This window comes from Giraffa tippelskirchi, chromosome 6 (genome assembly GCF_054371585.1).
Source record: "Giraffa tippelskirchi isolate mGirTip1 chromosome 6, T2T-mGirTip1v1.2.pri, whole genome shotgun sequence".
In the NCBI taxonomy this organism is placed as follows: domain Eukaryota; kingdom Metazoa; phylum Chordata; class Mammalia; order Artiodactyla; family Giraffidae; genus Giraffa; species Giraffa tippelskirchi.
This window is the reverse complement of record NC_137280.1, coordinates 89,436,370-89,460,087: the sequence shown is the minus strand read 5'-3', so window position 1 is coordinate 89,460,087 and position 23,718 is coordinate 89,436,370. Positions and strand designations below refer to the sequence as shown.

The 23,718-nt window shown below is 49.4% G+C and overlaps 2 protein-coding genes across 38 annotated transcripts; one reads left to right on the top strand and one right to left on the bottom strand.

Annotated features, from left to right (window-relative positions):
• The first annotated feature begins 371 nt into the window (after nt 1–371).
• On the top strand, nt 372–7,928 carry GCDH (glutaryl-CoA dehydrogenase). 3 transcript variants are annotated; one of them, XM_081504445.1, is made up of 12 exons: nt 372–408; nt 495–624; nt 715–750; nt 1,060–1,203; nt 1,380–1,442; nt 1,747–1,917; nt 2,613–2,742; nt 2,828–3,044; nt 3,847–3,950; nt 4,232–4,357; nt 4,637–4,797; nt 6,517–7,928. In XM_081504445.1, the coding sequence occupies exons 2-12, from the start codon at nt 534–536 to the stop codon at nt 6,588–6,590; spliced, it is 1,317 nt and encodes a 438-aa protein (XP_081360571.1). In that variant the 5' UTR covers nt 372–408; nt 495–533; the 3' UTR covers nt 6,591–7,928. The 3 variants fall into 3 exon arrangements, with proteins under 3 accessions (XP_081360571.1, XP_081360573.1, XP_081360574.1); XM_081504447.1 differs by lacking the exon at nt 1,380–1,442; XM_081504448.1 differs by lacking the exon at nt 372–408 and having other exon boundaries at nt 489–624.
• On the bottom strand, nt 5,996–23,548 carry SYCE2 (synaptonemal complex central element protein 2). Of its 35 annotated transcripts, none has more exons than XM_081504468.1 (6): nt 23,467–23,548; nt 22,934–22,963; nt 22,720–22,847; nt 8,931–9,141; nt 7,623–7,813; nt 5,996–6,295 (listed from the first exon to the last, which is right to left on the bottom strand). In XM_081504468.1, exons 1-6 carry the CDS (start codon nt 23,542–23,544, stop codon nt 6,223–6,225), a joined length of 711 nt encoding a protein of 236 aa, XP_081360594.1. In that variant the 5' UTR covers nt 23,545–23,548; the 3' UTR covers nt 5,996–6,222. The 35 variants fall into 35 exon arrangements, with proteins under 35 accessions (XP_081360594.1, XP_081360592.1, XP_081360601.1 ...); XM_081504466.1 differs by having other exon boundaries at nt 5,996–6,318; nt 7,625–7,813; XM_081504475.1 differs by having other exon boundaries at nt 8,931–9,105.
• Nucleotides 23,549–23,718: the final 170 nt, after the last annotated feature.

The following is a 23,718-nucleotide window of genomic DNA, read 5'->3' as shown; positions in this document are numbered from 1 at the left end:
ATCTGGCCTCGTGATTTCTAGGACTCATTTTCTCTAGTCTCAGCTGCCTCTTTTAACTCCAGAATCTCTCTGCACTCGCCCCCTGCAACTGACCAACCAAGAGTGGGCCGAGCCCCCTCCTAGGGCCAATCAGAGCAGGAATACAGCGGGCCAATCGGATTGACCCGCTCGCCTTCCGCTCCTTACTCGTACTTCCGTTCCTTAAAGGGGTTAAGGTATCTCTGCTAGACGAGCCAGCTTCCATCTGCAAGGCTGCCGTAGCCCCTTTAAAAGGCAGAGCCGTGAAAGAGCAGGGTCCTAGAACCAACCAATGACAAGCCCCATTTGGCCTCTGCCCCGCCCATTCCCAGAGGTCAAAAGTCTAGTTCTCTGGCACTGTGGCCTGTGCAGTGAACCCGGAGGCTCCAGGTGAGGATTGGCGAGAGGGGCGAAGGGTGCAAAGGGCCAGGGCACTTGGTGGGAGCCGCTCTGCTCAGACGCGTCCAATTCTCCAGGTCGGCTGTGATTGTTCTGCTTGCCCGCTCGCTGCCCATATGGCCCTGAGAGGCATCTACGCGCGGCTACTGAACCGCGGACCCGGCCTACGAGTCCTTCGTTCGTGGAGCTCGGCGACAGCGCAGACCGGTCAGTGCTGGACTGGGGGTGGAATGGGGAAGGAGAAACTTGAGGCTCGGGGACTTTCTCGGGGTGATTTTTCCCGTCCTATGTTTGCAGAGAAAGGCGAGAAGACCCAGAGTCGATCGGCCAAGCGTAAGGACCCCTGGTTGCGCCGTGCGTCTGCGCCCCTCATCCAACTGTCCCCTCGTCCACCTGTCTGTCTGTCCCCGATGTGTTCTGTCCCAGAATCCGAGGGCTGCCCAGGTGGGGAGGCAGGGCCGTGGCCAGGGCCAGAGGGGCTGAGGCAGTGAGTTTCCCGAGAAAGACCACTTTGCCAGTCCTGTTTGCAGCCCACATTAGTTGAGGGTTGAGGGGTGGAGCTGAGGATTCTGGGGGAAGGGAGGGCGTGGTGGTTGGGTGGACAGGGCTGAGTAGAGTCCCACTCCCTCCAACCCCGCCCAGCTTCACGGCCTGGGTTTGACTGGAGAGACCCACTGTTGCTGGAGGAGCAGCTGACAGCAGATGAGATCCTCATCAGGGACACCTTCCGCACCTACTGCCAGGAGCGCCTCATGCCCCGCATCCTGCTGGCCAATCGCAACGAAGGTGCTCAGGCAGGAGGGTGGGAACTCTGGAGCTCCCACTGCCACCTGAACCTGAACTCTCTATCATGCACACCAGCTCTGCCTGCTCTAGCTGGACCTCAGAGCACCTCTGGCTCTGGGCTAGTGCTCCAGAGGGCAAAGGCAGGGCCTGAAGTTGGGGCATCTGTCCCTTTGCAGTTTTTCACCGGGAGATCATCTCAGAGATGGGGGAGCTCGGTATGCTGGGCCCCACCATCCAAGGTGAGGACATGTTTCTCTCCATACTCTGCAGCTCTCCATTGTGTCTTGAAAAGCCCTTTTCTTTCCCTGAGCCTAGTTTCCCAGTCTGCAAAGAGAGGCTGTTATGTTTCTGTCTGAAGCGGCTGTGGGGATGAAATGAATAAACTCTCAAGCTAGAGCTAGCTTGGTGCCCTCTCCTTGGGTGCTCCTATGGGGTTCTGTCTCTTGGACATCAGGAATCACTGATCTCAAGTGGGCAGGGCTTTGTTCCCTATTGTTCTGTTTCTCTCCCCTCCCGCCCCCCACCCTGGCCCATCCCCCTCAGGGTATAGCTGTGCTGGAGTCTCATCGGTGGCCTATGGGCTCCTGGCCCGAGAGCTGGAGCGAGTGGACAGTGGCTACAGGTCAGCAATGAGTGTCCAGTCTTCCCTTGTCATGTACCCTATCTACGAGTATGGCAGCGAGGAGCAGAAGCAGAAGTACCTGCCCCGGCTAGGTGAGCAGCTGCCTGGGGAGCCTGGTAGACAGAAGATGGTCCCAATGATCTGAAACTCAGGGCCAGGGCTGTCCCTCAGGCCTGCCTTGTGTTCTCACCCTAAGGGTATTGCCAATGGCCCCTCAGGCCCCCTGCCACACCCTGGACCCCACCCCACACCTGATTCTCCTAGATCTCTCTTGACTCTGCCCCTTTCTCACCACCATCATATCCCAAGTGATTTGCCTTTTCTGCTCCCCATTGCAGCCCAAAGTTTAAAGTCTTAATTTCCCAACTGGGTCCACAAGACCCCACGTGGGCAGGCCTCTGCTGACCTTTCCAGCTCACTTCTGACTACTCCCTTGACTGCTCCATTGCAGTCAGACTCAGCAGCTTGGAATTCTCAGTTGTATCCCTGGACTTTTGCACATCCTGGTCTCACTGCCAGGACTGCTCTTCAGCATACCTCTTCCTGCTTAACTCCTTTTCACTGCCCTTCAAGAGAGTTTAGCCAACCCCTTCCCGACTCCTGTTTGGACCTCCCCCCATTATGGCATTGTGACCTGGGTGAGATATCTATCCCCCCTACCTCCTGGGAGTGCCGTGAGGCCAGGGCCAGGTCTGCCTTGGCCTGGCTCAGTGGAAAGGCCCACAGTTTTCAGTAGAGGGGTTGGATAGGGGGCTGTCAGCCTCATGATCTCGTCTCATGCCTGCAGCCAAGGGGGAGCTGCTGGGCTGCTTTGGGCTCACGGAGCCCAACCACGGGAGTGACCCTAGCGGCATGGAGACCAGAGCCCGCCACAACCCATCCAACAGGAGCTACACCCTCAACGGGTCCAAGACCTGGTGAGGCAGGAGCCTGGGGGCCTCAGGCAGGTGGGCAGGGGCAGTGGGTGATGGCCAGACCCCTCACTGCCTGTCCTGCCTCCAGGATCACCAACTCACCAGTGGCCGACTTGCTGATAGTATGGGCTCGGTGTGAGGATCGCTGCATTCGGGGCTTCCTGCTGGAGAAGGGGATGCGGGGCCTCTCAACCCCCAAGATTGAGGGCAAGTTCTCTCTGCGGGCATCATCCACAGGGATGATTATTATGGATGATGTGGAGGTGCCAGAGGAGAATGTGCTGCCTGGGGTGTCTGGTCTGGCGGTAAGCAGCAACCACCTTGGGAACTGATATCAAGTCACCTGCTGCTTCTCTTTTCTTGGGCAGGCCCCTTGCCAGAGACCCAGCTGGGGAACAGATACCCGTGGAGCCCAAACAGTAGTGACTTGGAGAGGCTCTGCCTGGCTCACCAATGTGTCCTGAAACTGCCTCCCTCTCCTTTTTAATTTTTAGCTGTGCTGGGTGTTCATTGCTACATGGACTTTTGTCTAATTGCAGTGAGTGGGGGCTACTCTCTAGTTGTGGTATATAGGCTTCTGTAGTTGTGGTTCCTGGGTTCTAGAGCACAGGTTCAATAGTCGTGCACTGGCTTTGTTGCTCTGTGGCATGTGGGATCTTCCTGGACCAGAGATCAAACCTGTGTCTCCTGCATTGGCAGGTGGATTCTTTACCACTGAGCCACAAGGGAAACCCAAAACTGCCCCATTTTGGTGACCATCTCACTCAAGCTGGCTTGGCCCGGGACGCATAGAGGCCTGAACCAACTTAATTCTGCTTGTATGTGCATCTTCCTGTCTCCTTACCTCAGACCCTAGATCTGAGCCTCCTGTCCAGACCTTGGACTGGGGAGAACTGTATGAAAACCAAGAGTGAGTAGGCAGGAAGCGAAACCCTATGTGCATTGTTGGCTTTGATGCCAAGGCCATGTGTGACTTCAACAGTTGTCCTGAGTCTCCCTGGTTTACACTGACTGCATATTGGGTGTCTGGGGAGGGGGCACTTAAGTTAGTTCTCTACAGGTTCTCTCATCTCTTGGTGGGGCTGAGGCCCTGTCTCAACCCTACAGGGTCCCTTTGGCTGCCTAAACAACGCCCGCTATGGCATCACATGGGGTGTGCTTGGAGCCGCTGAGTTCTGTTTGCACACGGCCCGGCAATACACTCTGGACAGGTGTGTGGGGGCTACCATGACAACTCCCAGGGGTGTTGGGGGGAGGCTCGGGTTCCATCACTTACCACTCCACCCTTGGCGCCCAGCCACCAGACCTAAGTTCCCTGCTCTGTGAATTGGCTGAGGAAGTCCTTCTGAGCAGTGAGGGGCTCAGTCAACAGCAGGGCCAGAGTGAGCTGAGTGGGGACACAGCTCACTCTGCGGCAGCCTGTAAAGGCACTGGGATAGGACTGGGGAGTGCCCTCCACCCCGTAAGATTTGCCTTGACCTTGCCCGCGTAGGATCCAGTTTGGTGTCCCACTGGCCAAGAACCAACTGATTCAGAAAAAGCTGGCGGACATGCTCACCGAGATCACGTTGGGCCTTCATGCCTGCCTGCAGCTCGGCCGCTTGAAGGATCAAGACAAGTAGGGGCTCTGTGTGTGGGAAGGGGCAGGCAGCTATGGCAGGAGGACCTGGTGCCTCTTCCGGGCATGGTGGTGGTTGGGCCTGGAGAGAGGACCTTCCTGCCTGATGGCCCCTGGGGACCCCTCCCTGCCTACCTCTCCCTTACTGGGAGCCATGTCCACTGCTGTGATGTAACCTTCCTCCCTGGCTGGCTTTGCCCGGGGTGTAGGGATGTCTGGGTGCCCAGAGCGGGGTCAGTTCTTTGTAACCCATGTTTGTGACATCTGTGCTGTTCCCAGGGCCGCCCCGGAAATGGTCTCTTTGCTGAAGAGGAATAACTGTGGGAAAGCCCTGGACATTGCTCGCCAGGCCCGAGACATGCTAGGGGGGAATGGGATTTCTGATGAGTATCACGTAATCCGGCATGTCATGAACCTGGAGTCTGTGAACACCTATGAAGGTGGGGGCTGGATTCCTGGGGTATGGGGGGTTCACAGTGGCCTCACATCTGGGGAAGGGGACAGCAAGGAGGGGCAGGGACAGCAGGCTCAACTCCTGCTGTCGGCTGTCTGTCACCAGTTGGCAGCATGATGTGGGGCAAGTCCCACCCTTGGTCCTGCATCTGGAGTGGCCCACATGGGACCATGGAAATACACACTCCCAGTCCTTTCCCGTTATGCTTGAGGAGGGATGTTCCCAAGCCCGCTTACGGCTTCCTCGGGCATCCCCAGATGGGGGCACAATGCCCAGTAGGCTGGCGAATTCAAGGAGGTGAGTGTGCAGCTACACACAGGAATCAGCACTCCATTTTATGTGAGAAAAAGAGAGAGAAAAGGTAAATCATTGGCAGGCTGTGGTGTTTGCACCTGGTAACTGGTTGTGACTCCCATGGGGCCCAGAACCCCTTGCCTTGTAGGAAGACAGATATAGAAAAAGATACTTGAAAAAAGATGTGAGGACTTCCCTGATGGTCCCATGGTTAGGACTTGGTGCTTCCACTGTGGTGGCCTGGGTTTAGTCCCTGGCTGGGGAACTAAGATCCCCCAAGCCATGGTGCGGCCAAAAAAAAAAGATGTACAATTCTAGTGTGAGCCACACAGACTAGAGGGAGCTGTAACAGGACTCAGTCCCTGAGGGAGAAAGTGGAGCCATATTAAGCCTTGAGGGAGGTGTAGGAGTTCCCTGGGCAGAGACTGAAGAAGGGTCCCTGTGCTGTCTGGGTGGGGCATTCCAGACAGCAAAGGGGAGGGGGAGGGGATTCTACAGGCATGACAGGGTCCCTGAGGAAAAGCTGGGGGGACCTCCAGATGGTTTTATGCAGGGGAGGGGCGGGATCAGATTTGCACTTTAGGAAGAAAAGAGAATTATTTTGCTCCATAAAAGGGAGGGCATAGTCTGGTTTCTGCCTTGGGAAGCTAAGGAAGAATGATGAGAACACCAGGGCTGTAGAGTGTTCCCTTTGTGGATGTGGGGTGGGATGTAGGGTGTGGGGCTTGGGGCAGTGGCTCCAGGACGGGGAGGCAGGGATCAGCTGGGACAGGCAATTAATTGTCTGATGTTTGCTTTCCTGTTCCTCCTGCGGGTAAGAAAGGGCCTGATCCATTTCCTGCAGAGCTCATTAGCTCTTTCCACCTCTGCGGGAAGAAAGCATGGCTGGGTTGAAAATCAAACATTTAATCAACTGTGTGGGGTTAGGGTGGGGTGAATCTGGGAGAGTACCAAAGCTGGGCCCATGGTGGGGGCTGGACTTGCTGTGGTTTGGGGCCTGGCACAAAGAGCATCGGTTGGGTTTTGTTTGCTTGTTTTTGCCAAAGAAACATTGCAGAACTCTGAAAAACAATTTTCTCAGCATGGCCCAAATGGTGGCCTTCCTTGGTGGCTGTCACTAAGAGGGGCTCTCCTGGTAGCTGTCAGCATTCGCCATCTTTGTGAATCTGTTCTTCTTCCAGAGTAGTAGCCTGTGGGGGGACATGAAGATTGACTTTAAAAGGAATTTGTGGGGGATTTCCCCCTGGTGGGCCAGTGGTTAGGACTCTGGGAATTAAGATCCCTGGTTGGGGAACTAAGATCCCACATGCCATGTGGCACATCCAAAATATATAAGCAAAATTAAAAAAAAAATAAAGGGAAATTGTGAGTTGTTAAGATTGCAAACTGACTCTGCATTTCTCTCGCCCAGGCACTCATGACATCCACGCTCTGATCCTCGGAAGGGCTATCACAGGGATCCAGGCGTTCGTGGCCGGCAAGTGAACCCACTTCACCTAGGAGTGCAGATGGCACCAAACCCCTCTCCAGGGAGACACAGGGCTTGGAGCTTAGCTGGAGAGGTGGCAGATGGAGCCAGTTCTTCTGGTGGGAAGTGAGAGACACTGATTTTTAAATATCAAAATTTCTGTTTTGAAGTCATTCAAATGTGTTCCTTAAAGAGAAGATGGGACTTTCTGTACTGAGTGTCTCAATCCAGTTTTGACCATGGACGGGCACGGACTCCACCTGCCTTAGAACAGAAGCTCCTTGACAGGGGAGCAGGGAGAGGGGAGGAGAGTGACATGGAAGGAACTTGTGAGACCCACCAGTGTCTAAGTGAACTGCTCCATCCACACGGCAAGCATTCACTCTGCACCCTCTGACCCTCCCATCTGGGGGCAAGTGCCTTATGCTGGACGCTGGAGCAGAATGAGGGGTAAAGAGAGAATAATAGTGTGCATGTCTGACCCCACCGTGTTGGATCACACTTTCTGGTAACCAGTAACAGGAAAAAGGAACACGTGACAGGGCTGTGAAGCACACTGGGACCTAGCGGGGATTTCCCCAGCTCAGAAGTGATCTGAGCCATGTCAGAGTCTTGGGCTTAGCTGTAATAAATAAACTCATGTGGGCACCTCCAGGGCTCGGGGCTGAGGGCAAAGGGGACTTTGTCCCTTTTGTCACCCACCACAGGGCTGACACACAATGTAGGAAATAACAGTCCGGCTTCTCAGTTCGGACACACCACATAACAGGGGAGCATGGAGCCCTGAGTAGGATGGCCAGAGCGCCAGGGCTTTTGCAGCTCCTGTGGGGTTTAGGGCCAGGCAATGCCAAAATCCTTGCTCTCTGTTGGATATTTACTTTAAAAAAAATTTTTTTTTCTGGCCATACCTCATGGCATATGGGATCTTAGTTCCCCCACCAGGGACTGAACCTGTGCCTCCTGCATTGGGATCATGGAGTCTTAACCATTGGACCACCAGGGAAGTCCCTGCTGACATTTACTTTCATCTTAGCCCCTACAACTCTCACACCTCAGGCTGGACACACAGGTCTTTGTACACAGTCTCCACGGTTTGGCACACTTGTTTGAGCTCTGTTTCCAGGTGACTGATCTTTGCCATCTTTTGGGTGAACTCTTGGAGCTTTTCCTGGATGATCTTGTTGTGGTGATTATAAATCTGATACATCCTCTCCTCGAGCTTCTCTGTCAGGTCTGAAACCTTTGAAAGAATAAGAGGTGCTCTTGGAAAATCAAACAAGAGGCGTCACGAGACATTTGTTCTGACTGGCTCTTTAAGGTTTCTGCAGTTTATCTTATAAAAGTGGTAAAAACAACTCTGGTGACTGGGGGTGAAATGGCCTATATGTTAAATTTTTCTTTTCTTTTTTTTTTTATGAGAAATATTTTCAACTTTATTCATCTCCAAAGAGTGATTAAAAACATGATTCAAGGGACAGTAAAAGTTTAGGTCAAATAAAGTAGAAGAATGTGACTTTACATATATATATATATATTATATATATGTATTATATATTACATATATATTACATATTACTTATATATGTTAGTGTAACCTTATCCCAGATCATTTTTCTTTTTAAAAAGAAAGGTGCAAAATTATGTATATAAGCTCAGCCAGGTTAGGAGGAAAGTATCTAGAACAGAGACTAGAGGAAAACATGCAACAAAGTGGCCTCTCGGTGATGGTATCATCTGAATATTTTTATCTTTTTTTTTCTGCTATGTTATCTTTTTCTCTAAATTTGCTATGTACCAGGTAGGTAGGAATGGAGGCGAGGGAGGAAGTCAGCCTGTCATTGAGAGATGACATGTGGAATTCACAAGTTGTCTGACTTACAGGACACATTCTGAAGAAGCATCGGGGACAACTATTAATAACAGACCTGAACATAACATTAAGTTTTGTTAGACATAAGCCCCAGCCACATTCAGGGACTTCCACTCTCCCAAATCATGTGACTTCTAGAGGACAAGTGGGTGTGATAACTCAAGTTATGCCTCAGTCCCCTCCTGCCACAGTCATTAGCCCCAGCATGAAGGTAAGGGGCTAGTCTGTGATACAGGTGAACCTTGGCTTCTCATCCTGGCTCTCTCACTCAGGCAAATTATTTCCAAACCTTACTTTACCGATCTGCAATATGGGTCTAATCTCTTCTCTGCAGAATTGCTATAAGGGTGAAATGAGGTACCATATGCAAACTGTCTAGAACATGTGGGGAACATAACAGCAGTTCATTGCCTCCCCCTTTGTTTTACATAAGGAACACCCCCTCCCTTTCCCTGGGGTTCTGCAGTACGTGGGGGGAATCAGTCACCTTGATCTTGAGGCTGTCTCTGAAGTTGGTCATGAGGGCATGGTCCTTCTGCCTGCTCTCATTGATGTTTTCGATCAGCTCCTGGGCCCTCTTCTTCAGGATTTCGATGCTCGAGTCCAGAGAGGAAAAGTAGGGTCCTGACTTTCCTTCCAGCACCATCAGCTGGCGGTTGGCACTGGAGGTGGCAACAGAGGGGCTAAAAACCTGACTTCTGAAAGTATAGGAAACTTGAGATCAGCACCAAACTTTCCTGAGAGTGGCTGGCTGATCTGAATTAGCTTTGTGGTGGGAGAAGAACCTGCGTCTTGTGTTCTCCGTTGGTGACACTTGTTTATTTCACTCGCACCCCCCCCCCCACTCTGTACCTGAGGGGAAGGGACAGCTTAAGAGTCTGCCTGCCAATGCAGGGGGAACACGGGTTCAATCCCTGCTCTGAGAGGATTCTGCATTCTGTGGGGCAATTAAGTCTGCACCCCAACTACTGAGCCTGGGCTCTAGAGCCCATGCACGCGGCGACTGAAGGCCACGTACCCTAGAGCCTGAGCTCTACAACAAGAGAAACCACCATAATAAGAAGTCCTCAAACCACACCTAGAAAGTAGCCTTCTCTCTCTACAATTAAAGAAAGCCTGTGCATAGCAACAGAGATGCAATGTAGCCAAAAATAAGATAATTTTTTAATAAAAAAAAAAATACCCCTAGAAGAGTTTGTCTCACACTGTGTGTGCTAAATCACTTCAGTCATGTCTGACTCTTTGCGCCCCATGAACTGTAGCCCGCCAGGCTCCTCTGTCTATGGGATTCTCCAGGCCAAGAATACTGGAGAGGGTTGCCATGCCCTCCTCCAGGGGATCTTCCTGATCCAGGGATCCAACCCATGTCTCTATGTCTCTTGCATTGGCAGGCAAGTTCTTCACCACTAGTGCCACTTGGGAAGTAGTACTGTACATGTGACTATAATTATGCAATTCGACTAAATGCATAGTTAGTGAAATGGTGAAAAAAGGATAGCTGTCTAAAAATGCTAAATAGAATGAACAACGGTGAACCTAATAAAATACAACTGTTAAATCAAGTGTGGGCAAACAATGATATATTAGGGCCAAGAGCATAAAAATTTAGAAGTATTTTGCATACAGATTGCTTTGTCAAGGCCTATAAGTTTTTGCTCTGCTTTAGAAAAACAGAAGTGGGGGACTTCCCTGGTGGCCCATTGTTTAAGACTCTGTGCTCTCAATGCAGGGTGCTGGGTTTGATCCCTGGTCAGGGAACTATTGATAGATCCCACATGCTGCAACAAAAGATCCTGAGAGCCACAACTAAGACCCAGCACAGCTAAAAGAAAAGATGGTAAAATAAATAAAAACACAAAAGTGGAAATTGTGGGTAATGCATTATGAATGAGGTTATGCAAAAAAAAAAAGTTGTGATCTGATCAACAGACCCATTGGTGTTTTAAATTAAGATAAAGTGTTTAAAGGGCTTCCCTGGTGGTCCACTAATTAAGAATCAGTTTGGCAATGCTGGGGAACACCGGTTCGATCCCATATGTTGTCGAACAACTAAGCCGGAGGGCCACAACTATTGAACCTGTGCTCTAGAGCCCAAGAGCTGCAACTATGGAAGCCCGTGCATCCTAGAGCCAGTGCTCTACTACAAAAGAAGCCACTGCAATGGAAAACCCACACACCACAACTAGAGAGTAGCCCCTACTCACTGCAACTGGAGAAAGCCTTCATGCAGCAATGAAGACCCACCACAGCCAAAAAATAAATAAATCTTTTTTAAAAAAAGATAAAGGGTTTAAGGTAAGATGCTCTTTTTTCTTTTGGCCATTTTTTTATCTGCCCTGCACCATGCTAAGCTACCTGCTTCATCTTGCTGCACCCTCACAACCACACTTTGGGGTCTGTCCCCATCATCTTTACCTCATCGCTGAGGACACAGGCTCAGCACGATTGTGTCACTTTCTCAGGATCCCCAGTCTGTGCAGAGCTGGGTGTGGCACCCAGCTGGCTTGATCCCCAGCCTGGGCCCTGCTTCCCCCAAAGTTCTGGTTTTCCTCTTCACCCTGAGGTGCTTCCAGCTCTGAAGGGCTGACTTGGAGGTGCCAACACAGCAGCTCTTCCACACACCAGTTCACGCACAACCACAAAGACATGACTGCAAGCCAGGCACAGCTACTGAGAAAAACACATCTTCATTTTTGGATGCTTCCTCCATACAAATATTTTTTTGGCTTTTCTCCAACTGCTTGAGCTCTTTCTTCTGGCTCAGGATACAACCACAGGGAAACTTGAGTGCATGAGAGCCACGGTGGCCAGGCTCTCATTGACACATAAGTCTTCAGGCCTGAGACCCTGGCTGTGTCCTGGTTCTCATGTTCTCCTTACCAGATGGGTTTTTTGCCCTTGGGCCTTTGCACTTGCTCTCTGACAGTGAGACCTAGCCTAGGCCACTACCTCTTTTGTTTTTAATATTTTAAATAAATAATATTTTAAATAAATATTTTATTTTTGGCTGTGCTGGGTCTTTGCTGCTGCACGTAGACTTTGTCTAGTTGTGATGAGCAGGAGCTACTCTCTAGTTGTGGTGTGTGGGTTTCCCACTGTGGTGGCTTCTCTTATCGCAGAACACAAGCTCCAGGCACTTGGGCTCCAACAGTTGCGGTACATGGGCTCAGTAGTTGTGGCACATGGGCTGAGTTGCTCCCTGACATGTGGGATCTTCCTGGACCAGGGATTGAACCCGTGTCCCCTGCATTGGCAGGTGGATTCTTAACCATTGAGCTACCAGGGAAGCCCCCGCTGCCTCTTTTGAAGTGCCGCCTATGACCCCGTGCCTATCTCTACCGCTGTGCACTTGTTCCTGATGCTGCTCTTATCTCCCCATTTATCTCTGCATTCCCAGCATCCAGCACATTTTGAGTCCTCCACTGTTAACAAACGAATGAATGAAGGACACTGATCTAGTCCTCCCTATTCTGGCTTTACACAAAGCATGCAAGTTCATCTGCCTGCAGAGCCAGACGCTTGTGTTCAGAGCATCTGTCACAGATGCTCTGTGTTCAGTCACACATGAGGTGTGCCTCTGATCAAGGCAGATATTTTATAGCAAAACCTTATTGATAGAAAACAAAGACCAACTAAAGGCTCCCTGGGCATTCCTGTAAAAAACGGTTTTGCTGTCCTCTTGACCTGCCTCTCATGGGAAGAATAATAAAAGTGCATCGAATAAATGAATGAGTGATTAGGAAGGGCTTTCATTACCATCCACGCTCCCATGTTTCCCAAACTTATCCCCAACCCATGCCTCTCCTCTGAGCTCCCAGTAAGGTACCTGACTACTCCCAGGCCCTCTCCACTTGGCTGTCCCAGAGGCATGTCAAACTCCTCTAAATTTGCACACCGACTCAAAGTTGTCAGCCCTCCTCATGTCATTGAAGAACACCAAGTCACCTGGTTCCCAAGCCAGAAACTTGGCAGCCACCCTGGAGCCTGGCTTCTCTCTGTTCTTCCAAATCCCCTCACCAAAAATCAGACTTCTCTGGTGGTCAAGTGGTTAAGAATCCGCCAATGCAGGGGACACAAGTTCAACCTATGGTTCTGGAAGATCTCACATGCTGTGGGGCAACTAAGCTCCTGCGCCTCGACTACTGAAGCCCACGTGCCCTAGAGCCTGTGATCCACAAGAAGAGGAGCCAAAGTGCCACACCAACAGTAGCCCTTGCTCACTGCAACTAGAGAAAGCCTGCATGAGGCACGAAGACCCAGTGCAGCCATAAATAAACAAATAAATAAAATTTCTTGAAAATGAAAAGATTAAAAAAAAAAACCCCAACAAAAACAAATCCCATCACAAAATCAGACTAGCCTGGTGCTCCAGTGCTTAAGAATCTGCCTGCCAATGCAGGGGACATGAGTTTGATCCCTGGTTCAGGAAGATCCCTTGTGCCCTGGGGCAACAAAGCCCCAGGGCCACAACTACTGAGTCCACTCACCTAGAGCCCATGCTCCAACACAAGAGAAGCCCAAGCACCACATCAAGAGTAGCCTCTGCTCTCCACAACTAGAGATAGCCTGCGTAAGCAACAAAGACCCAGCACAACCTAAAATAAATTAATTTAAAAAGAATCCTGTCACAAAATCCTTTCATTTCCACCTCCTAACTTCTCCCAAACCTATCATCTCTTCCCCACCCAACCATTCGAAGCCCCACACCTATTGTTCTCACCTGGGCCTTAGGAACCTTTGAACCACAATCAGACATCCCACTTCGGCTCCATAGACTACAAGACCCCCCACCAGCTGCAGAATCAAGTAAATTCCCTAGCGCAGCACACAAGGCTTTCCAGGCCTGTGGAAAGGCCTCCACGTTCTCTTTTCACCCTCCACTCCCAGCAATTTGGAACCTTCCACAATTTCACCAAATCCATCACCCTTTGCCTGAAATGATTTTTCTTTTCTGTCAACTCAATGAGACAGCATTCAGAGCACCCCTACCTCACCATCGCTTACTAATAACAACACTGCCAGTTTGTACGCTCGATTCCCTCTAGGCGCCCTACGCACTCTGGGCAGAGTACACTGTATTCATTCCAGAGGCATCACCACTGTTCCCTGAACACCTAAATGCAAGAATTACCACCTGAGGTGGATGTAACATTCTTGCTCTTAAGCCACTTTGTAACTGCAGTTGCTTTGTTATCCCGACTGTATAAGGGGTCTGAAATTAAAATCAATGAGAGAACCAGGTGTTTCTTTTTTGTGTCATTGCTCACAACCTGCTTGAGCTGCTAACTGTTCAAAGTCGCTCCTTTCTCAGGCTCGAGGGATGAAGCTGGAATCGGTCTTCATGGCAGCTACACAAATGGTGAAAAATCACTTGAAATCGGCTCATTCAAATTTCGTGGTGGGACAAAGGCTTGCATCAGATGTCTGCAGAGAGCATCTTGATTTTCCCCAACCTCCCCTTTGGGGTTTTATTCCTTTCCATTTCATTTTTCTTAATACTCAGCAGCTGCATATTAATCAGGATGCTAATGAATCATAGGCTTCCCTGGGCCTGCATTCACCAATTAACTTTAATAAACAAAACACACCGTGTCCTCTCCACTGGCTTCCCTGGTTCTCAGGCCTGCTTCTGTTGCCCAACCCTGGATGGAGGCCAGGGACTGGAAGTGGGCCCAACAGAGCAGGCTGCCTGTGCTCAGGGTGGGGCAGTGGGGGGCTGGGGTGGGGGTTGTGAACACATCTCTCCACTCATCTATGATGATCTGTCCTAAAGAGTCCCTAATTCAGCTTCGAGGATTAGGACCTAGTTTCCGAGCAGGGCCCACGCTGGCAGGAGGCCCAGGAACTGCGGAGGAAATGGGTCTAAGCAAAGAGACCATCTGTTCGCTCCAGGTAAAGCTGTGATTGGCAGGCGTGAGAGCCAGAGCCGCCTGCTGGTGGGGGCCCTCCTTCTGAGGGCCTCTAACAGATACACAAGTAAACAATTCGCCAGCCACTTACGACCACTGCAGGCGATGGTCCCGGGAGGGGAGGCGAGCTAATCAAACATTCAAGGAGGAACACAACAGCATCGCTGGCGCCTGGGCAAAATGATGTTTTGCTGAAGTACAGCCAGGAAAGGGGAAGGTTTGAATTGAAGCTGCAGAGCCCACTCCTTTCACCCTCTGCTCTTCTCTCCTGAAATGTGTTCACATTTTAATCATGTCACTGACAGTCTGCTGAGGATCTGTTAACTGGCCCTTGCACTGGTTCTAATCCATGTTTCTCGACCCAAAGCTCTTTTAGAACTCCTCAAAGTCTCTCAATGATTTGCAGTTGTCTGTGTCTCCTCACCACTTAGATCACTGTCTAAACATACTATTTGCAGGAAGGTGTTATCAAACAAACTACTTTAGTTCTCTTTTTCTTTTTTCTGGTCTCCAGTTGATAGCACACACTTTGAAACCATTCCACCCTGTGCTCTGTTTTACAACTGAGGCCTCTAGGAGGCAAGAGGAAGCTGGCTTTCTGCCTGCAGTCCTCAGGGGCCCTGTCCTGAGCCTCATTCTATTCCCAGGTGAGCTCCTTCACGGAAAAAGTGACTCCCACAGCGCCATCTCTCTGGCCCCTGGCCCCATGCATCCTGAGTTCTCGGTCAGAAAGTCCAACCCAGTCCTGGACTTATTCATGTGTATGTCTCTCAGTTCAGTTCAGTCTCTCAGTTCAGTTCAGTCGCTCAGTCGTGTCCAACTCTGTGACCCTATGGACTGCAGCACGCCAGGCTTCCCTGTCCATCACCAACTCCCGGAGCTTGCTCAAACTCATGTTCTTCTAGTCAGTGATGCCATCCAACCATCTCATCCTCTGTTGTCCCCTTCTCCTCCTGCCTTCAATCCTTCCCAGCATCAGGGTCTTTTCAAATGAGTCAGCTCTTCGCATCAGGTGGCGAAAGTATGGGAGTTTCAGCTTCAGCATCAGTCCTTCCAATCAACATCCAGGACTGATCTCTTTTAGGACGGACTGGTTGGATCTCCTTGCAGTGCAAGGGACTCTCAAGTCTTCTCCAACACCACAGTTCAAAAGCATCAATTCTTCTGCGCTCAGCTTTCTTTATAGTCCAGCTCTCACATCCATATGTGACCACTGGAAAAACCATAGCCTTGACCAGATGGACCTTTGTTGGCAAAGTAATGTCTCTGCTTTTTAATATGCTGTCTAGGTTGGTCATAGCTTTTCTTCCAAGGAGCAAGTGTCTTTTTAATTTCATGGCTACAGTCACCATCTGCAGAGATTTTGGAGCCCAAAAAGATAAAGTCTCTCAGTGTTTCCATTGTTTCCCCATCTATTTGTCATGAAGTGATGGGACCAGATGCCATGATCTTAGTTTTCTGAATGTTGAGTTTTAAAGCCAAATTTTTGACTCCCCTCTTTCACTTTCATCAAGAGGCTCTTTAGTTCTTCTTTGCTTTCTGCCATTAGGGTGGTGTCATCTGCATATCTGAGGTTATTGATATTTCTCCCAGCAATCTTGATTCCAAGATTGTGTATGTCTCTGGCCACCTCGAACTCAGCAAGGGCAGAATGCAACTCGTGCCTCTGCCAGTTGGAAACCAAACCACCTCAAGCCAGAAAGCGGGCGGCCCTTTCTGTGCTGGTAAGCATTTAGCAACTGGCTCTCTAGTGGTGGAGGAGGTGGTGGCAGGGGAAACCTTGATTTGTAGTATTTGCCAGTTTCCATGGTGCAGACTCCCACTATAGTCAATTTCAAGCTACCAACATGAAGCTGCTAAATGCCAGGTTGGGAAGAGATGAGTAGAACTGGCTCCTGCTGGTAGGAGCCAGCTCCAGGCTCTAGCATACCACAGCTGGGAGACCTCGTCAGTTCATCCCTTTTCTCATGCCTCAATAAATGAATCCCCCCCATCTTCTCTCCATCTGCCCTGCTAGACATCCTGCAGAAGCCTCCCACCTATCTCCCAGGTCCACTCCCACCCCCTCCCACCTATTCTTCACACAACAGGTGGTGTCTTTTTATAACAGGAACCTGAGAGTGTCACTTCTCTGATTTCAGCTATTCCCCGCCTTGGTATCTACCCAACAGAAACAAAAATTTGTACATGGATGTTCACAGCAGCCTTATTCACAAGAACCAAACAGCAGAAACAATCTAAATTTCCAACAGCTGATGAATGGATAAATAAAATGTGGTACATCCATAGTTTAGAATATTATTCAGCTATAGAGAGGAATGAAGTTCTGATACATGTTACAACATGGATGAACCCTGAAGACATTATGCTCAGTGAAAGAAGCCAGTCACAAAGGACCACACAATTGTATGATTTCATTTATATGAAATATCCAGCAGAGGCAAATTGTAGAGACAGAAAGTGGAATTGTTGCCAGGGACTAGGAAGAACATGGGCTTCCCAGGTGGCACTAGTGGTAAAGAACCCGCCTGCCAATACAGGAGACATAAGAGATGCAGGTACAATCCCTGTTTTGGGAAGATCTCTTGGAGGAGAGCACGGCAACCCACTCCAGTATAATTGCCTGGAGAATCCCATGTACAGAGGAGCCTGATGGGCTACAGTCCATGGGGTCGCAAAGAGTCAGACATGACTGAATGAGCACACACATGCACGATTACAGAGGATACGTTTTCCCAGCAACCTGACCTCTTTCGTGTCAGTGCTTGTTCAATACATGACTTTCTTATCAGATGGAAGCACTGAGAATGTATGAGCCTGTCTGTCCAGTGTAACTAGGGTATCACTACCACCAATCACGAAGCCTGACACACTGGCCTTCCTGTTGTTTGGTGACCATACCAAGCCTGCCCCTGCCTCAGGGACTTGCAGCTTCCTCTGCTTGGAATGTTTGGGCCTCTAGACGCCTCCTGGCTGGCTCCTCCTTACGTGACCTCCTTAGAGATCAACTACTCTAAACTCCCTGTCACTCTAGTTGCTCCTTCTCAGTTTTGTTTCTTTACAGTACTTGCCACCAATTGAAATAACATTAAAAAAATCATCTTATCTTTTAGAATGTTCAGTTCAGTTGCTCAGTCGTGTCCGACTCTTTGCGATCTCATGGACTGCAGCATGCCAGGCTTCCTTGTCCATCACCAACTCCCGGAGCTTGCTCAAACTCATGTCCATCGAGTCGGTGATGCCATCCAACCATCTCATCATCTGTCGTCCCCTTCTCCTCCTGCCTTCAATCTTTCCCAGCATCAGGGTCTTTTCAAATGAGTCAGCTCTTCGCATCAGGTGGCCAAAGTACTGGAGTTCCAGCTTCAGTATCAGTCCTTCCAATGAATATTCAGGACTGATTTCCTTTAAGATGGACCGGTTGGATTTCCTTGCAGTCCAAAGGACTCTCGAGAGTCTTCTCCAACACCACAGTTCAAAAGCATCAATTCTTCGGTGCTCAGCTTTCTTTATAGTCCAGCTCTCACATCCATACACGATTACTGGAAAAACCATAACTTTGACGAGATGGACCTTTGTTGGCAAAGTAATGTCTCTGCTTTTTAATACGCTGTCTAGGTTGGTCATAGCTTTTCTTTTTTTAATATGCTGTCTAGGTTGGTCATGACTTTTTTTAAAAATTTTATTTATTTTTTTACTTTACAATATTATATTGGTTTTGCCATACATTGACATGAATCTGCCACGGGTGTACATGTGTGCCCCTTCCAGAACCCCCCTCCCACCTCCCTCCCCATCCCATCCCTCTGGGTCATCCCGGTGCACCATCCCCGAACACCCTGTATCATGCATCGAACGGTCATGACTTTTAGAAAGTCAGCTTGGCAGTAGACCCAACATAGTCAACACAATTTTGAAGAAGAATGAAGTTGGGAGAACTGATGCTACTTGATGTGATACCAGTGAAAGAATAGAAAATAGACCAGTGGAACAGAATAGAGCCCAGAAATAGACCCACACACATGTAGTCAACTTATCTTTGACAAAGGAAGTAAGAAAATTCAGTGGAGAGAGGAGAATCTTTTCAACAAATGGAGTTGTAACAATTAGACATCCATATGCAAAAAAAGTGAAGTTAGACACAGATCTTGCACCTTTCACAAAAAATTTCTCAAAATAGATATCATAGCCCTAAATGTAAAACTATGGCAGAAAGTGAAGAACTAAAGAGTCTCTTGATGAAACTGAAAGAGGAGAGTGAAAAAGTTGACTTAAAACTCAACATTCAGGAAACTAAGATCATGGCATCTGGTCCCATCACTTCATGACAAATAGATGGGGAAACAATGGAAACAGAGAGACTTTATCTTTTTGGGCTCCAAAATCTCTGCAGATGGTGACTGTAGCCATGAAATTAAAAAGACACTTGCTCCTTGGAAGAAAAGCTATGACCAACCTAGACAGCATATTAAAAAGCAGAGACATTACTTTGCCAACAAAGGTCCATCTCGTCAAAGTTATGGTTTTTCCAGTAGTCATGTATGGATGTGAGAGTTGGACTATAAAGAAAGCTGAGCACCGAAGAATTGATGCTTTTGAACTGTGGTGTTGGAGAAGACTCTCGAGAGTCCCTTGCACTGCAAGGAGATCCAACTAGTCCATCCTAAAGGAAATCAGTCCTGAATATTCATTGGAAGGACTGATGCTGAAGCTGAAACTCAATACTTTGGCCACCTGATGCGAAGAGCTGACTCATTTGAAAAGATCCTGATGCTGGGAAAGATTGAAGGCAGGAGGAGAAGGGGACGACAGACGATGAGATGGTTGGATGGCATCACCGAGTCGATGAACATGAGTTTGAGCAAGCTCCGGGAGTTGGCGATGGACAGGGAAGCCTGGCGTGCTGCAGTCCATTGGGTCACAAAGAGCTGGACAGGACTGAGTGACTGAACTGAACTGAAATGTAAAACACAAAACTATAAAACTCCTAGAAGACATCACAGGAGAACATATAAGTGGCTTTGGGGTTGGTGGTGACTTCTTCGATACAATATCAAAGGAAGAATCGGTAAGTTGGACTTCATTAAAATTTAAAACATCTGCTCTGTAAAAGACACCATTAAGAGAATGAAAAGACCCATCACAGACTGGTGCAAATCTTTACAGAACACAAACCTGGGGCGTCCCTGGTCGCTCAGTGGTAAAGAATTGCCCACCAATGCAGGAGACATAGGTTTGACCCCTGGTCTGGTAAGATTCCACATGCCTTGGGGCAACTAAGCCTGTACACCACAACTACCGACACTGTGCTCTGGAGCCCGGGAGGCGCAACTACCGAGCCCACATGTTGCAACTACTGAAGTCCGCACACCCTCAAGCCCATGCTCCACAACAAGAGAAGTAATGGCAATGAGAAGCCTGGGCACCACAACTAGAGAAAAGCCCGCATAGCAAAGAAGACCCAACATAGCCAAAATAAGTAAATAAATACAATTATTTTTTAAAGACAAAGACTTAAAAAAAAAAACAACCTGCAAATCTGATAAAGGCCTGACATCCAAAATATTGGAATTGACTACTGCAGGGTGAGGCGCTTTTTTGGGGGGAGTGGGGTGGGGAATGGGCTGTGGCATGTGGGATCTTAGTTCCCTGACCAGGGATGGGACCTGTGCCCCCTACAATGGAAGCATGGAGTCTTAACCACAGGACCACCAGGGAAGTTCCAGGATTATTGTTAATAAAGTTTTATTAGGACAGGGCTGCTTCTCCAGAAGCAACCCAGACCATATGGCCTGCAAAGTGGAAAAGTGTTCCTGTCTGGCCTTTTATAGAAGGCAATAAAAAAGTAATCCAAAAGAAAAGAAACATAAAATTTAAAAAGTCAAAGATCTGGACACCGTACCAAAAGATGTGCAGTTGTAAAATAAGCATATGGAAAGATGTTTAACTTCATACCTCATAATGAAGTTTCAAATCAACATAACAATGATACCATCACCACTGCCTGTTAGAATGGGGAAAACCTAAAACACTGACAACACCAAATGCTGGTGAGGATGTAGAACAACAGGAACACTCATTCATTGAAAATAGGAATGCAAAATGGTTTAGCCACTTTGGAAGACATTTTGGTAGTTTCTTTCAAAACTAAAAATACTCTTACCGTATGATCTAGCAATTGTGCTCCTTGGAATTTACCCAAAGGAGTTGAAAATTTACATCTACACAAAACCTGCACATGAATGTTTACTGTAACTATACAAACTACAACTAAATTGATAAAACTTGGGAGCATAATTGCTAAAACTTAAAAGCAACCAAGATGTCCTTCAATAGGTGAAAAGATAAACTGAGGGTACACTGTGTAAATTACTAAGTACATATTGCTAAGTGAAAAGAAGTCAGCTCCAAGAGAGTAGGAATTCTGATTTGTTCACTATTGTATCCTCAGCATCTAAAACAGGGTTTGGGTAAAGGAGACCCTTGATAAATATCTGGTGAATAAATGTGCAAGACAAGAATGTCTTTTTAAAGTAATCTGTAACACTGCTCTTTCTCTTGCTCCAACATTGCAATTTCTGTTGGTTTTATCTTCTTAAATCTATAAAAAATTTGACTACTTCTCATCACCTCCATGGATCTACACTAAGTCAATTCACAGTCATTTTGCACCTAAATTATTCCAGTTGCCTTATCACTGGCCTCCCTGCTTCCAATCCAGCCTTCGATAATCTGTTCTCTACTCTGCAGCCAGAGGAAGCCTTTTAAAACTTTAGTTCAACAGATTATGGTGGTTTAGTCACTAAGTCATGTCCGACTCTTGCGATCCCGTGGATTGTAGCCTGCCAGGCTCCTCTATCCATGGGATTCTCCAAGCAAAAGTACTGGAGTGGGTTGCCATTTCCTTCTCCAGGGGATCTTCCTGACCCAGGAATCGAACCCCAGGCCCCAGTTCTCCTGGATTGAAGACAGATTCTTTACCAATTGAGCTACAAGGGGAGCCCAATGGACTACACTTCTATAAAGGGCCAGACAGGAACACTTTTCCACTTTGCAGGCCATATGGTCTGGGTTGCTTCTGGAGAAGCAGCCCTGTCCTAATAAAACTTTATTAACAATAATCCTGGAACTTCCCTGGTGGTCCTGTGGTTAAGACTCCATGCTTCCATTGTAGGGGGCACAGGTCCCATCCCTGGTCAGGGAACTAAGATCCCACATGCCACAGCCCATTCCCCACCCCACTCCCCGCAAAAAAGCGCCTCACCCTGCAGTAGTCAATTCCTGTCGCTCCTCTAATTCCACATCTTTTCATGGGTAACTATCACCCAAAGTCCCATCACCTAACTGTATCTCTTATTATTTCCCTCTTACCCATGCTTGCTCCAGCTCCCTTGGGGCCTTTGCAGCTGCTGTTCCTTGGCCTGGAATGTAGTCCTCCCTACCCTCATGGTTCACTTATCATCTCCTCCATGAAGCCTTCCCTGACCCTCTGATCTAAACTGGCCATCTGCCACACTCTCCCTATTTTTCCCCCCAGAACACTCAGCATTCCCTGACTACCATATATTCCTGAGTTTATAGACTTTCTCCTAGAATGTCAGCTCAATGCTATTGATACCGTGCAGGGCCCTGTGGGGATCCTGGGCTTAAGACCTTTCTCCGGAGGTTTCTTTGATTACAGGAAACAACATTCACTCAGCCTCCATGACCTTCCCTGAGTTCCAATGGGCTGATTCAAACAGTTGTTAGGGAAAGGAAGGGATAGGAGACCAGGGAGAAAGTCAAAAGTAGCCTTGGGCCAAAGTCTTATTTCTCCACCAGGGGATATACACAATATCTCTGAGCTATTTCTGCAGATACTGACAACCCTTCCAGGTGGGAAAAGCTGCTGATTAATGATGGTAGGCTGCCCACAAACAGGTAGACCCCAGATCAGCTGGACCTGAAGGTTGAGGCTGACTCCTACTTCCCTCACCATCAACCCCTCAGAACAATGCAAGCCTGTCACTACCTTGATCCTTATCACCTACCTTGACCACGAACCCTGTCTATAAGAACTTTCCCAAGGAGGGGGGCAGAGTTCTTGAGGTGCTAATCTACTGTGTTCCCTCTTTGTCTGGCAAAGAAATAAAGCCATTCTTTCTCCTCCATAGCTCTCTGTATTTCTGTTCAGCATCAGTGCACAGAGAGCCAAGATTTTGGCATCACTGTGTCTCCAGTGTTCCCATTCCAGGCACATGGGAGATGGTGGACGAGTATGTGCAACAAATGTGCCAAGAGTAGACACTGGTAGGGTCTGGAGGAAGAAAAGGGTGTATGAGGGACTCAAGGGTCTGTTTGGGTCCGATGGACCGGGTTCTTCCTTACCTAGCTAGCCCTTGACAAGCCTCCTCATCGCGGCTCTCCTCGCCCTGCTGCTGTTCCTGGTTCTCCCCCAGCAGCTGTGTCTCCTGGTCAGTGAACTCTACGTGGGGCATGTCCACCTGTGAGCAGAGCTAGCGCTTGAGAGGTCAAAGGAGGGAGGGAGGGAGGGCAGGAAGTGGTCAGGTCCCCCTCTTCCCTCCCCTTCAACCCTGGTCACCTCTATGTGCTGCTGCGGCATGTTGGCGACCTGCAGGAGAGATGGGCGGGGCTGGGTTGGGCACCACGAGGACGGGGGCGTGGACCGGGGGGACCCTGTGCCTGGAGCACAGGAGGACTGAGGTGGGGAGACCTGGAGGGGACGGGGTGAGGCCTGGGTCTCCTGCTGGGGTGCTAGGGTGCCTGGGCTCCCAATTGGTGTGTAAGTCAGCTCGAGTCCTTCGAGGAGAGAAGTAGGAGAAAAAGAGAAATGGGTGTGGTGCGTGGGTGTCTGAGTCTTTCTCTACCCTACTCTTGCCACGCGCCATGGGTGGAAGTCGGTCCTTTTGGCCTGGTCTGTCAGCGCGTCAGTCACACATTCGGTTAGTCAGGGCCCGGGAGGTCAGTCAGGAAATCGGGGCCCAGCCGGGCGAGGAGCGGCCTGGATGGCAGGAGACAAGCGGCCGGTCTCGGGTTCGTCGGGGAAGCCCAAGATCGCTGCCGTTCCCTGCCCGTCAGGCTGCCGCCCGCGCGAAGTAAACAAGTGCAGCATACTCCCTGTCGCTCCATTCCGTCTTTTCCCGCCTTCTCGTTCGTGCCCTCTGCGCACACGGTGGCTCCGCCCCCACGCATGTGTAGTTGCGCGAACCTTCGGCCCCGCCTCTTTCGCGAACTTGCGCGCGCAGCAGGGCAGGGGCGGCCGTTAAGTGGCGGTTGGGCTGTCCAGGCGCTGCGCGCGCAGCCCGCACAGCCGGGAGGAGCCGGTGGTTTCTGTGCTCGCGTGTGCGCATGTGTGAGGCACCAGGG